Source organism: Syngnathus scovelli, chromosome 1 (genome assembly GCF_024217435.2).
Source record: "Syngnathus scovelli strain Florida chromosome 1, RoL_Ssco_1.2, whole genome shotgun sequence".
Taxonomy (NCBI): Eukaryota; Metazoa; Chordata; class Actinopteri; order Syngnathiformes; family Syngnathidae; genus Syngnathus; species Syngnathus scovelli.
In genome coordinates, this window is record NC_090847.1 from 7,009,471 (window position 1) to 7,023,401 (window position 13,931).

The window sequence follows — 13,931 nt, forward strand, 5'->3', positions numbered from 1 at the left end:
CCTTTTGGCTCAGCTCTCTCTTCACCACAACGGACCGGTACAGGGTCCGCATTACTGCCGACGCTGCACCGATCCGCCTGTCGATCTCACGCTCCATCCTCCCCTCACTCGTGAACAAGACTCCAAGATACTTGAACTCCTCCACTTGGGGCAGGATCTCATCCCCGATCCGGAGAGGGCATTCCACCCTTTTCCGATCGAGGACCATGGACTCGGATTTGGAGGTGCTGACCCTCATCCCGACCGCTTCACACTCGGCTGCGAACCGTTCCAGCGAGAGCTGGAGATCACGGCCTGAAGAAGCCAACAGCACCACGTCATCTGCAAAAAGCAGAGACGCGATGGTGAGGTCCCCAAACCGGACCCCCTCAACGCCTCGGCTGCGCCTAGAAATTCTGTCCATAAAAATTATGAACAGAATCGGTGACAAAGGGCAGCCTTGGCGGAGTCCAACCCTCACTGGGAACGAATCCGACTTACTGCCGGAAATGCGGACCAGACTCTGGCATCGGTGATACAGGGACTGAACCGCCCTTATCAGTTGGCTCGGCACCCCGTACTCCCGAAGCAGCCTCCACAGAACCTCCCGAGGGACACGGTCGAACGCCTTCTCCAAGTCCACAAAACACATGTGGACTGGTTGGGCGAACTCCCATGCACCCTCGAGGATCCTGCCGAGGGTGTAGAGCTGGTCCACTGTTCCACGGCCAGGACGAAAGCCACACTGCTCCTCCTGAATCCGAGGTTCGACCTCCCGACGGACCCTCCTCTCCAGCACCCCTAAATAGACCTTACCAGGGAGGCTGAGGAGTGTGATTCCCCTGTAATTGGAACACACCCTCCGGTCCCCCTTCTTAAAGAGGGGAACCACCACTCCAGTCTGCCAATCCAGAGGCACTGTCCCCGATGTCCACGCAACGTTGTAGAGGCGTGTCAGCCATGACAGCCCCACAACATCCAGAGCCTTTAAGAACTCCGGGCGGATCTCATCCACCCCCGGGGCCTTGCCACCGAGGAGTTTTTTAACTACCTCAGTGACTTCGACCCCAGAGATTGGAGAATCCGTCTCAGAGTCTCCAGGCCCTGCTTCCTCAATGGAAGGCTGTAGGTGGAATTGAGGAGGTCTTCGAAGTATTCTCCCCACCGACTCACGACGTCCCGAGTCGAGGTCAGCAGCACGCCATCCCCACTGTAAACAGTGTTGACGTTGCACTGCTTCCCCCTCCTGAGACGCCGGATGGTGGAACAGAATTTCCTCGAAGCCGTCCGAAAGTCATTCTCCATGGCCTCACCAAACTCCTCCCACGCCCGGGTTTTTGCCTCAGCAACCGCCGAAACCGCGTTCCGCTTGGCCATCCGGTACCTGTCAGCTGCCTCCGGAGTCCCGCAGGCCAAAACGGCCCGATAGGACTCCTTCTTCAGCTTGACGGCATCCCTTACCGCCGGTGTCCACCAGCGGGTTCGGGGATTGCCGCCACGACAGGCACCAACGACCTTACGGCCACAGCTCCGGTCGGCTGCCTCAACAATGGAGGCGCGGAACATGGTCCACTCAGACTCAATGTCCCCCGCCTCCCCCGGGACGTGGGAAAAGCTCTGCCGGAGGTGGGAGTTGAAGCTCTTCCTGACAGGAGATTCTGCCAGACGTTCCCAACAGACCCTCACAGAGCGTTTGGGTCTGCCAGGTCGGACCGGCATCTTCCCCCACCATCGGAGCCAAACCACCACCAGGTGGTGATCAGTTGACAGCTCCGCCCCTCTCTTCACCCGAGTGTCCAAAACATGCGGCCGCAAATCCGATGACACGACTACAAAGTCTCTCGAGAGGGCTTGTACCGGAACCCAAACTGTGCGTGGAGGCTAGTCCGACTATATCTAGTCGGAATCTTTCTGCCTCGCACACCAGCTCGGGCTCCTTTCCAGCCAGAGAGGTGACATTCCATGTCCCAAGAGCCAGCTTCTGCAGCCGGGGATCAGACCGCCAAGGTCCCTGCCTTTGGCTGCCGCCCAGCTCACATTGCACCCGACCCCTTCGGCCTCTCCCACAGGTGGTGAGCCCATGGGAAGGGGGACCCACGTTTCCATTTCGGGCTATGCCCGGCCGGGCACCATGGCCGAAGGCCCGGCCACCAGACGCTCGCCTTCGAGCCCCGCCTCCAGGCCTGGCTCCAGAGGGAGGCCCCGGTGACCCGCGTCCGGGCGAGGGAAAACAAAGTCCATTTGTGTTTTTCATCATAAGGGGCTTGGGTGAGCCGTGCTTTGTCTGACCCCTCACCTCGGACCCGTTTGCCATGGGTGACCCTACCAGGGGCATGAAGCCCCCGACAACATGGCTCCTAGGATCATAGGGGCACGCAAACCTCTCCACCACGATAAGGTGACGACTCAAACTTAATGTTTATTTAAATCATTGGCTTGAGAAAGTCAATGATCACAGGCCTGTGATCCATTACAGACCGAGTAAACATCCAACCGGCTACTGTGTGATAAATGATAAACAGCTAGGAGCGGAGCTTGGAATTTCAGTAGGTTTGTTTGATGCTTTTGAATCAGTAGCCAAAAAGACAAATGGACCTCATGATGCGCTGACTAAACGGGTCTGATTGCCCGCGGGCCTGTCGCCTTGTCCCCTCCACAACTTCCCAACAGCGTGGCCCAAAAAATACATTTGCAGAGTTAAGAAAGAAGCAGCTGTAGACACGCTCTACCAAGCAGAAAATGTTCATTACTGTCTGGCTTTTTGTCCGAGTTGCTTTCACTGTCTTTCCAGGGCGGTAAAGCGTCGTTGGCTGCCACCATGTGAGAGCTGCAGCTCTCTGCACAAATTAATTGGCCTCTTTAGACTGGAACAAACTTGAAAGCTCTTCTAATAAAGGCTGTAAAATTGATTTTGATTAGATCTAAAAATCTGTTGTCACCTGACAAAAGGAAATAGTCAGAATAAATAAAATCACAAGAAATTCTTCAGTGTCAACATTTTGCATCTCACCAACGACGCAGGCTAAACTTATAACGTACAGAATTTGTTTCTCAGTCCAGATGCATCACTTCAATAAACAGGACAGTACTTCTAACATTCAACAATCATTGAATTATTTAGAGTGTCAATTTGTTTTGAATCTGAATTTGGTGGTGGCGCCAAATGTAATTAAAGATAATTACAGCTACCCAGCTGTACTATTTTATTTGAGGAGTGACATTTATTCAAGAGAATGAAAACTAAATACTGGTATCAAATATATTAGAGCTAACGGGCAGCAATATTTTATTTGCGGGTCGGTGTGGCATTTATTTGAGAGAACAAAAAAATAGGTATCAAATGATTTATTAAAGGTAAATACCACTATTTCCCTGCAATATTCTATTTGAGGGATGACATTTATCTAGAAGAACAAAAAATTTGCTGTCAGGCCCCCATTCAATGATTTTTTTGTCCCTTTTAGGAAACAAATATGAACCCTCATAATAAAGTTATGGCTTTCCGTGACTAACAGTATTTGTCTCCATAATTAATCATAATGACACCTTTATGAAGACAAGTAAAACAAAAGCTAGCAAAAAAACATCAAACTAAAATCGACTTGCCATGTTTATTCACCTAGGACATCGATCTGCTTCATACTAAATCTACATCACAAAACAACAGCCGTACAAAAACGCTGTACAATTTGACGATTGAAGCGTCAGACCTTTGAAAGAACAAAACACGTGGTTAAAAAAATGTGACAACAAAAGACAATTGCAATTCCTTACTTGTTACTTCTTTGAACTCAACAAAGTATCAAGCAAGTATATGTGGGAAGAAAAACAAAAGTCTCTTAAAAGCTGCCCCCTTTTAACATGATTTTTCATGAGAACATCGCATCCAATAGTCCCCATTCAGTAAGTCCAAGGCCAACACACACCAGAACCGTTTCGTTGAACGTTGCTGGGATAGTGCTAGCCGCTGCTGGCCCTTCTTCCGAGGAGCCCCTTCCCAAGGTTTGCGCATCTGCATGGACCTTCCTTAATCGTACTTGCCTTTCCCTTTGGGCGTGCCTTCGTTCCAGGCCACGTAAACAAACAAGGCCAGAACCACGTGCACTGCCAGCACGGCGACAATGGCAGCGTAGAAGTAGCTATCAGAGTTTGACATCTTCATTGAGCCTGAGAAGAAAAGACACTAGAAAATCAATGGATGCCGACTGTACAAGGCTGTACAAATTGAGAGTATTTTCTCAGCCAGGGAACCATTTTTCCTCATGAGAATTAAAAGTCTGAATTTTGCTATCTATCGTTCAAACATGACCCAACAGGAATTGGGCTGTAGTCTAACCTCTTCCTTCCTGCATTTAAGTATAATGCATTTAATCGTTTAGCAATGTCTGTTTTAAAACAGTTTTAAGTATGTTTTCTTATGCAACATGCAATCGCAATACATTTGAGTTAGTAGATCATTACTTAGTAGGTACTTTCTTATGTTTAAGTGCAGTATTAGAATATATAGTTGATGATTTTCACATTAAGTTAGCAAAATGTGTTGTGATTTTTTTCAAATGCCTCAGGTGTATACGCTGTGCAGCACTGCAAACTACAACAATTACAAAAAAAGATCTAAGTGAATACTTTTCTGACAGTGGAAGAAAATAGTATTGATATCTTATTAATGGCAAATTGTTTTGACGTAACGCTTGACCGGTTAATTGTATTTAGACGTGTAATGGTGGGATTGTATACAACTACAAACGTTTATAGTACTACTCTAGCGAAACTTCTCCCCGTCTAGCTACTCTAAACTGGCCTCCTGAGACTCACAAGAACGACAGCTCATCATTTTCATGCGATATCTATATCTATATCTATATATATATATATATATATATATATATATATATATATATATATATATATATATATATATAAAAGAAATTCCATCCATCCATCCATCCGATTTGTCCCCATGGGGGTTTTACAAATAAATATTTTGCAATCTATTATATTTTCCCCTGACAAATCATCAAGGAACATCAATTTAAATCTAGTTGTGATAGAATGTGTTGATTTTGTTTTTCGTATCGCCCTAAAACGCAACACCAACTCCAGACAGCACTGCACAGAAGCGAAACTAATCTCACCTTCAAAGATGTAAGCCTTTGAAGCGAAGTATAAGCCAATTGGTAGCGTGACCATTAAGATAGTGAAGAACAACAATGTCTTCAGAGCTGAAACCAAGGAACCTTCATTTCTGCAAAGAAAGCCGTACAAACACGCACGCACAAGTCAGATTTTGATGTCTCGCTGCGCAATGGACACGCGAGGGGTTTAAAGTGACTTTTCTTACGTTCTAAAATGAGGTGGGGGACCGCCTGTCGTGTCTGATGACGCACTGATGGATCCGTCCATTGCTGTATGGCTGGCCAACGAGGTGATGCTTATTGGCGGGAAAAAAAGCGGAGGAAAAATACGCAATTTTCAGGGCAAAAGATCCTTTCTTGTTTTGCCTTACTTCCGCATGAAGTCACGAGACCATCACATGACCAGATCACAGTTATTATCGCGAGAATTGGGAGCAGACGTTGACACGCACTTTTTAACTGTTTTTTATTTAAATTCCAAAATAGTCCCAAGATTGCAATGCAGACACTTAATTATTCGTTGTCTTTGAAGGAGTAACAAAAAAAAATTAATGCATTTTATCTGGAGCCACCTTACTCAAGGTTACAAACAAAAACATGAAATCTCATCCACGAAAATTTAAAAAACAGCCTGCACTGAACCCAAAAGAAGATACGGGCTTGAGGTACAGTGAGGAACATTAAGACAGAAATTCAGTGAGGCATTGGTGCAATATCAAGAGTTGTGTATTTTTTATTACCTCAGAAAACCCAGTAAGGATTTGATAAGACTGCATTGAAAGAATATTTTTTTTTCTAATTTGATATTCAAAGTATTTTCAAATGTGGAATCTTAGAAAATAGACTTTATTTAGAAGACTTTTCACGTGAAATTGCCAGGAAAAAAATTCAAGAGCATTAATTGAGAAGTTTGCGAAGCCCCTGCAGCTCCATAATCAGACGGCATTCAGGTGCCTTTAGCTGACTGTGCTGTAGACATAATGTGTTTGTATGTGAACTGCAATCACATTGTCGCTGAACTACTTGAAATCAATATTTATAAGTAACAACTGAAATGCAATATGTGTACTGTATATTGGAATAATTATTCTGCTTTTTGATTGTAGATGATCTAACAGATGAGGTGGCTTTGAACATAGTATTGCCACGTGTACTTAACGGAACTAACAATTGACTAGCACATTTGTTTCCTCAAAGCAATGTTTTGATGGTTAATAGTACTAATTTCTGCATAATTGTTCTGATTACAATGTACTATGAGCAAGGTGAGCGAGAAATTGATATAGTGCATTTTTTTTGTTTTAGATAATCAGTTCCACTTTTGTTAGTTAATATATATATATATATATATATATATATATATATATATATATATATATATATATATATATATATATATATATATATATATATACCAAAATTGCCGGACTATAAGCCGCACCAGCTAAAATTCAGGGATGTCAGTTTGTTTCTTACATAAAACGCACCGGACTATAAGCCGCACGTGCACACGAGTTTTTTACAAAGAAAGACAGTACATAGAAAGCCTTTTTAACGTTTTAATAACATACCGTATTTGCCGGTGTACAGGTCGACTCGGTGTATAAGTCGACCCCCTAAAATTCGACGGAAATTTACGATTTTATGATATATCCTTTGTATAAGTCGAGCTCAATTGTTGCATTATATTAAACTTCAAAATTCAATATGCGAAATTTATTGACGAAATGTGTTCAAATTCCGGGAGGCTGTGCGCATGCGGCTGTTTATAAGCACCGCGGAGGAGATCGCGGCCGGCGAGCTCGCGCACACCGCCCGGCACCAACGGGAGGCCGGAAATAGCTTCAAGCCGAGCGGATCGGCACTTTATAAGCACCGCGGAGGAGATCGCGGCCGGCGAGCTCGCGCACCCCGCCCGGCACCAACGGGAGGCCGGAAATAGCTCCAAGCCGAGCGGATCGGCACTTTATAAGCACCGCGGAGGAGATCGCGGCCGGCGAGCTCGCGCACGCCGCCCGGCACCAACGGGAGGCCGGAAATAGCTCCAAGCCGAGCGGATCGGCACTTTATAAGCACCGCGGAGGAGATCGCGGCCGGCGAGCTCGCGCACGCCGCCCGGCACCAACGGGAGGCCGGAAATAGCTCCAAGCCGAGCGGATCGGCACTTTATAAGCACCGCGGAGGAGATCGCGGCCGGCGAGCTCGCGCACGCCGCCCGGCACCAACGGGAGGCCGGAAATAGCTCCAAGGCGAGCGGATCGGCACTTTATAAGCACCGCGGAGGAGATCGCGGCCGGCGAGCTCACGCACGCCGCCCGGCACCAACGGGAGGCCGGAAATAGCTCCAAGCCGAGCGGATCGGCACTTTATAAGCACCGCGGAGGAGATCGCGGCCGGCGAGCTCGCGCACGCCGCCCGGCACCAACGGGAGGCCGGAAATAGCTCCAAGCCGAGCGGATCGGCACTTTATAAGCACCGCGGAGAAGATCGCGGCCGGCGAGCTCGCGCACGCCGCCCGGCACCAACGGGAGGCCGGAAATAGCTCCAAGCCGAGCGGATCGGCACTTTATAAGCACCGCGGAGGAGATCGCGGCGCCTCATTGGACTTCCAGCGGCCGGCGAGCTCACGCACCCGCCCGGCACATCCGGGAGGCCGTGCGCACGCGCCAAGTGGCCGAAAATAGCCCCCGCCGAGCGGATCGGCTGTTTATAAGCACCGCGGAGGAGATCGCGGCGCCTCATTGGACTTCCAGCGGCCGGCGAGCTCACGCACCCGCCCGGCACATCCGGGAGGCCGTGCGCACGCGCCAAGTGGCCGAAAATAGCCCCCGCCGAGCGGATCGGCTGTTTATAAGCACCGCGGAGGAGATCGCGGCGCCTCATTGGACTTCCAGCGGGCCGCGCACTCGCGCACGCCGCCCGGTTCAAATTTTCTAAGTGCAACGCACAATGAGATGCATGAGAAACGGCCTTGGTTACCATCACATTTGAAGTGATGAATACGAAGTTAAATTTTATGACTCGGTGTATAAGTCGAGGTCGATTTTTTTCGGTCGATTTTGGATCGAAAAAGGTCGACCAATACACCGGCAAATACGGTACTTGAACATGTCTTTCTAAACATTGCCTGTGACGCAGCAGTAGTACCGCAGCAACGCGGAAGTGTGCACGCGAGTTATTAGCAAATAAAGACTGGACACAGAAAGTTTTTTTTAAAGCTTTAATAACATACCTTAACATTTCTTTCCAAACACTGCCGGTGACGCGGCAGTAATACCGCAGCAACACGGAAGTAACACAGCAAAGTCACTGAGACGCGGCGGTAACACAGCAGCAACACGGGAGTACAGCACTAACAGGGCTGGTTAAAAAAAAACATACCAGTAAAAGTAAAAAAAGAGCCGTCTTCATCTTCCTCCTGTGCACTGAAACCATCGAAGTCTTCCTCCTTAGTGTCCGATTGGAATAGCGTTAGATATCCTTCGCCTCACACTTTCTCAGTCTCTCTTTCGTCGTCGGTTTTTTGCATTTCTTCGAGTGTGAAGAGGGTCTGTTCATGCTAATCTTATTCATGCACGAAGCGCTAAATTACATTAAACTAGCGAGCGACACGTATAGCTTAAAAGCGGCATCGTATACATTTCTTTTGTCCCCCATAATGACGATTTGTGTATAAAAGCTTCCTGTCTTTGTGTGAATGCGGGTGTGTGCGTGATGCGCGAGACGATCACGTCTTCTTCGGCGCATTATCTCTTCTTTGTCTGTCTCGCTCTTGCTTCTTGCTAGAGCGCCCCCTGGAGACCGGAGGCCGTAAAAATCCATAAGTACGCTCCAGAGTAGACACAAGATAATGTCATCAACATCGACTGCCTTTGTCTTAAAAGCGGCATCATATGCATTTCTTTTGTCCCCCATGATGACGGTTTGTGTATAAAGGTTTCCTTTCAGTAATGTCCGACTTGATCGCGTCCTGCGTGATGCGCGAAATGTAAACGCAACACTTCGGCGCATTATTTCTTCTTCGCCTGTCTCGCTCTCGCTTCCTGCTAGAGTGCCCCCTGGAGGCCGGAGGCCGTAAAAATCCATAAGTACGCCGCGCCGCCGTTTAAAGTTCAAAGTAACCTTCTGAATAAAATGCATTAAAAGTTCACATTCATTACAACTTGTTTTTGGTGAGCAAAATATCAGAAGAATTGAATTTAAATGCTGATTGATTGGGTTTTAAAGGGCTAGAGACACCGGTATATGTATAAATCGGTTTTAGTTAGCTTATGGGCTTATAAATATAAATTGACGCTCGAAACAACGAAAAGGAAGCTGTTGCTCTGAAAAATATAATTTAAATTTGCCGGACACACGAGTTTGACTGCACCGAGCCGCCAGTCGGAAGTGACGTCTCATGACGTCTCAAGTTGTACGCGTTTAGCAAACAAAAAGAGAAAAGAGGCCAACGCGGAAACGTCGGGCCAGGTTTGCGGCCAACCCAGCTCGCCTAGCCGTGCCTTCCATTATCCTGGCGTATGTTCGTTCGCGGGACGACAAGATGGGTTGAGTTCGCCTGATAGGATCCACGAACCGGACAGTGCGTGCCTGCTGTGTGCTCGTGTTCACAGTGGCCTGGTTGACTGTCATCTTTCCGGACTCTGCTGTGCATCGGGAGCGGCTATCACTCTTATTGTTCATCTTCTTGTTTTAATTTTCCTGTGTTGTTTACTTGTATGTGCGTTGTGAACTCTGTCTTGTCACCCTGGGATAGTGAGAAACGTAATTTCGATCTCTATGTGTGTCTTGACATGCGGAGGAATTGACAATAAAGGAGACTTTGAGACTTTGACTTTGAAAAGTATGTCGAAGCGTGACGGGAGGGGCACAATTCAGAAAACGTGCTCAGCTCGTCGAAAAATGCGATTTAAGAAATAAAATTAAAAATGCGCCTAAAACCTAAACCAAACGCTGCAGATGTTCATTTCTCCATGCGCAGTGGTCAACTCGGCACTCTACTCTTTTTACTATGCCAACCTAACCACAGAGGCACAATTCAGAAAACGTGCTCAGCTCGTCGAGAAAATGCGATTTAAGCAATAAAATTAAAAATGCTTATAAAACCTAAACCAAACGTTGCAGGTGGTCATGTCTTCATGTGCCGAGATCAACTCGGCACTCTAAAGCCCCCAAGAGCACTTTTTACTATGCCAACCTAACCAGAGTGACGGGAGGGGCACAATTCAGAAAATGTGCTCAGCTCAGCCCAAGTGAACTGCTAGATTCATCATATTCTGCGTCAAAAGAGGTTTCTGAATTGGATAAAATGATGCTAATATTGCCGCTAGAAACGGAGCTGTCGCTATCATCTGCCATGTTGTTTGGGTTTGTTGACATCCAGATGTACAACTTGTGACGTCACAGTAATGGCGCCGCCAGTTTGGCTTCGTGCGGGACCCGATCGATAAACTGGCATTTCATTTCAGCTTTATTCTTAGTAATCGGTGTCCATTTTTAATTTCCAATGCGGCAAATGTGTTCACTTTATACATTCTATCAAATTCCGTTCTAATTGGGAAAAAAAAGGGATGTCTCTAGGCCTTTAATACAATGCAGATGGTCCAAACAGCGCCACTAATTTGTGTAATCTCTGAGTGATATGGCAGAGTAAGAGAAAGGGTTTAGAGCACAGGTGTCAAACTCAAGGTCAGGGGGCCAGATACGGCCCGCCACATCATTCTATGTGGCCCGCGAAGACAAATTGTACATCAAATTCGTGTCATTACTAGAATTGCAAATTGTCTTCACTTTTAATAATATCTTTTTTTTAAATATTTGACCAGTTTTTACTCGTCTGATTTGAAAACGAGTTATTTGTCAGTTTGTTTTGTAGCTTTTACTGTATATAATAGTGTTAAGAGTAAAAGTGATCAAGTCATCACAAAAATCACGAAAAAAAATCTTATATAGGCCGCACCTGACTATAAGCCGCAGGGTCCAAAATTATGAAAAAAAGTCGCGGTTTATAGTCCGGAAATTACGGTAATCATATGAGGGGATGACAGATCTTTTTTTATTGTTTCTACAAGAAACCACTACTGTGGTATCATCTCAGTATGATAAGTGTAAATCTGTCAGAAGGATGTGATTAGTCCCCTTCTTTCCTTAAGCGTTGACAATAAGGATTTTATCAGAGTTCATTAAAGAATGGTGGTTATTACATACTAGGTGACGGTAAATAATTTTGGGTGTCATTAATGACTGACTTGTGACTGTTTTTCATAATCTGCGCAAACATCAGAAATGAATGAGAATAGTCAGTTCCATCACCTTCTCCACCTTTATTGCAAAAAACAGTGGCATCTATAATGCAAAACATCATTGATGGACTGATGGCGATTGTCGTCTTAATGAAGCTAAGTGGAGTCCGGCTCCGTTTGCACAGTTCATTGAAGTTTAGTTTTTATTTTAGTTCATTAATGATTTTTTTTCGAATATTTGACTTGACTTGTCCTTTCATTTATTATGATAATAATATATTGTATATGTTTTGTTCATCACACAATCGGGCGACAGTTTGTTGCATTGAGTTTTGGGAAAAGTAGTTTCAACCGTCTCCAGCCACATGATCGCCCATCGCTATGGTGGGATTAGGAATTTTAATAAAGCAACCACGTCAACAATAGGAGCTTAATAAAAGGTCATGTTCTCCACGGAATTAGAGTGTACAGAATTGGAAGTGCAATAATGGGTTGGGTTCCCTCTTGGCTTGGCACCTCTGACCTTGTGAATAGGATTTCCCATGCTTCCATCTGTAAACCTCCACCATATCCTTTTGCATTCATTTCATCCACGCTTGTATTCAAATGAGGAAACACACGCTCCACCTGTTGTTTGTCTCAAACGTGTCCTTAGTAAGTTAGGATAAAATCATCCTATAAATAGATTGGCAGCTGCGCATACACGTCCCAATGAAAAGTTTGTTTGTGAAGGACTGTGAGATGGAGAGTTGTTATCTCTCTGACGTTTGTCATCTTATTTCAGATGTCAGTCAAAAACAACAGGCTATAATAGAAATAATCTCAGAGGAATGGAACGGTCACAGACTAGAGTAGCTTCGCTTTGAGTGCATTACTGTACATTTAACAGCATGGCTGCAAAAAATTAAGTGCTCTGTTTTATGCAGGGCACATTTATTTTCTATTGCACTTGCGCTTTTAGTCACCAGTAAAATGCATAATTGGAAGATGACCATTCACATAAACACAATTTAGAGTCTTCAATTAACCTGCTTGGAATAAGAAAGCCAGGAAAAAAAATTCCATGATCTGTGTTTTTGTAACCAGACCTATTTAAGTGTGGATCCTTGTGTTTCTTTTACTTTGACATTTGATTTTTTAATACTTTGACCTTTACTTCCTAGTCTGCCTCACAGTTCTGTAGTCGTTGGTTCCAATCCTGGCCCCGTCCTTCCTATGGAGAGTTCCCAAGTCCAAAACACTTGATGCATATAATGTTCATCATCCATATTTCCTTTGCCGATCCGCATCCTTGAACCCATGACACCTAAAACCTCCTGGTATGATTGCGCCCCAAAGCCCGTCGGGATATGTAGGAATGCATTTTATGCATGAGAGCGCAGAGAGCACTAAATCCAACACACAAATCCATTAGGAGACTGCAGTGGAAAAGACATGCGCTGCTGTAAAATGCAATGGTGTGCGAGAGCTGAAGAAACGGCTGTGTGCTAAGATGAGCTGCCACATTGCAAGGCCATCAAGTTTTCGGAATGCTTCACTGTGTTTTCATTCTGTGGTAATTGTGTTCGAGGCGTCACTTTTTGCTTGTGGTGGAAATGCACCTTATCTTCCACTAATGACCTTTTTTGTATTTCTGTTATCGCTTGCAATCATCTTTGGAAATATTTTTTACATGAGCGCCTTTGTGATAAACGTTCAAGGATATTACAACTGAAAGCATTTATTGAATGACATGTCCTCGCAGGAGAGGGCAAATAGAGCAGCCAAACAAATTTTGAATCCAAGCTTGTATACAGATGGGTAATGCTTTTAACCCTCACTAGAAAGTTAGTTGAAATGCACAAAGTGCACACCAAAGTTGTTCCCAAAACTAAAATCAGTTTTCTATAACATTCATCATGTTTAGGTGAGAGAGGCAGACAACCATGCCATGCCAAACCCAATGGGTTTAAATGAACTTTAATTTGAATGAAACTTGCTGTAGTTGTTGATGGTGCTGGCACAATGCAAAGTCTCCAATTTAAGGTCAGCGGGAGCGAGGGTTTGAAAGCTACAATGCCCACCAAATTTTAATATTTGTAAAAAGGGGCGTGCCCACCTTCCTTTGAATCTGTATATCTCAGGAACTGCTGGGTCAATCTTCACAAAACAGATATTGGTGGAAAGTGAATTCAGCAACGATTATTTAGAAGACTTAGTAACATTTCAGTGCATTTTGAACTTAAAATTGACCTTTTGGATCACAGGAACTCTAACTTCTTCTCATAAAATGTAGTCTCTCACAACATTTGAAAGTATCAGAGGTCTATATTTTTTGGTTGAGCAGCAATACGGAATCAACGTATCCATACAATCTGATTTGTAATGAATATTTAATGAATACTCAATGACCAAAATTGCAGCACTCCATTTCATTTTCAAATCATTTTACATTGAATGGTGAAGTTTTTCTCAGTAGTGCTTATGCTGTCCAGGTGTCACATGGATTTGGAGCCCATTGCCACGGACATTGCAAAAAAGGTAGACCACCTTCTTAACTGGTTGCTTGTTAATCCCAGATACACCAATCCAGCGA

General features: G+C 45.2%; 1 protein-coding gene across 1 annotated transcript; it reads right to left on the reverse strand.

The window, feature by feature from the left end:
- Positions 1–3,576: 3,576 nt before the first annotated feature.
- vma21 (vacuolar ATPase assembly factor VMA21) lies at positions 3,577–5,510 on the reverse strand. The gene is made up of 3 exons (XM_049733586.2): positions 5,321–5,510; positions 5,115–5,224; positions 3,577–4,146 (listed from the first exon to the last, which is right to left on the reverse strand). Exons 1-3 carry the CDS (start codon positions 5,380–5,382, stop codon positions 4,007–4,009), a joined length of 312 nt encoding a protein of 103 aa, XP_049589543.1. The 5' UTR covers positions 5,383–5,510; the 3' UTR covers positions 3,577–4,006.
- Between the last annotated feature and the right edge of the window lie 8,421 nt (positions 5,511–13,931).

Coding starts and splice junctions, on each gene's coding strand:
- vma21 (XM_049733586.2), bottom strand. CDS start 5,382: ATGGACGGATCCATCAGTGCGTCATCAGACACGACAGGCGGTCCCCCA. Junction 5,225..5,320: donor CCCCCACCTCATTTTAGAAC/GTAAGAAAAGTC, acceptor CTTTCTTTGCAG/AAATGAAGGTTCCTTGGTTT. Junction 4,147..5,114: donor AAAGGCTTACATCTTTGAAG/GTGAGATTAGTT, acceptor TTTTCTTCTCAG/GCTCAATGAAGATGTCAAAC.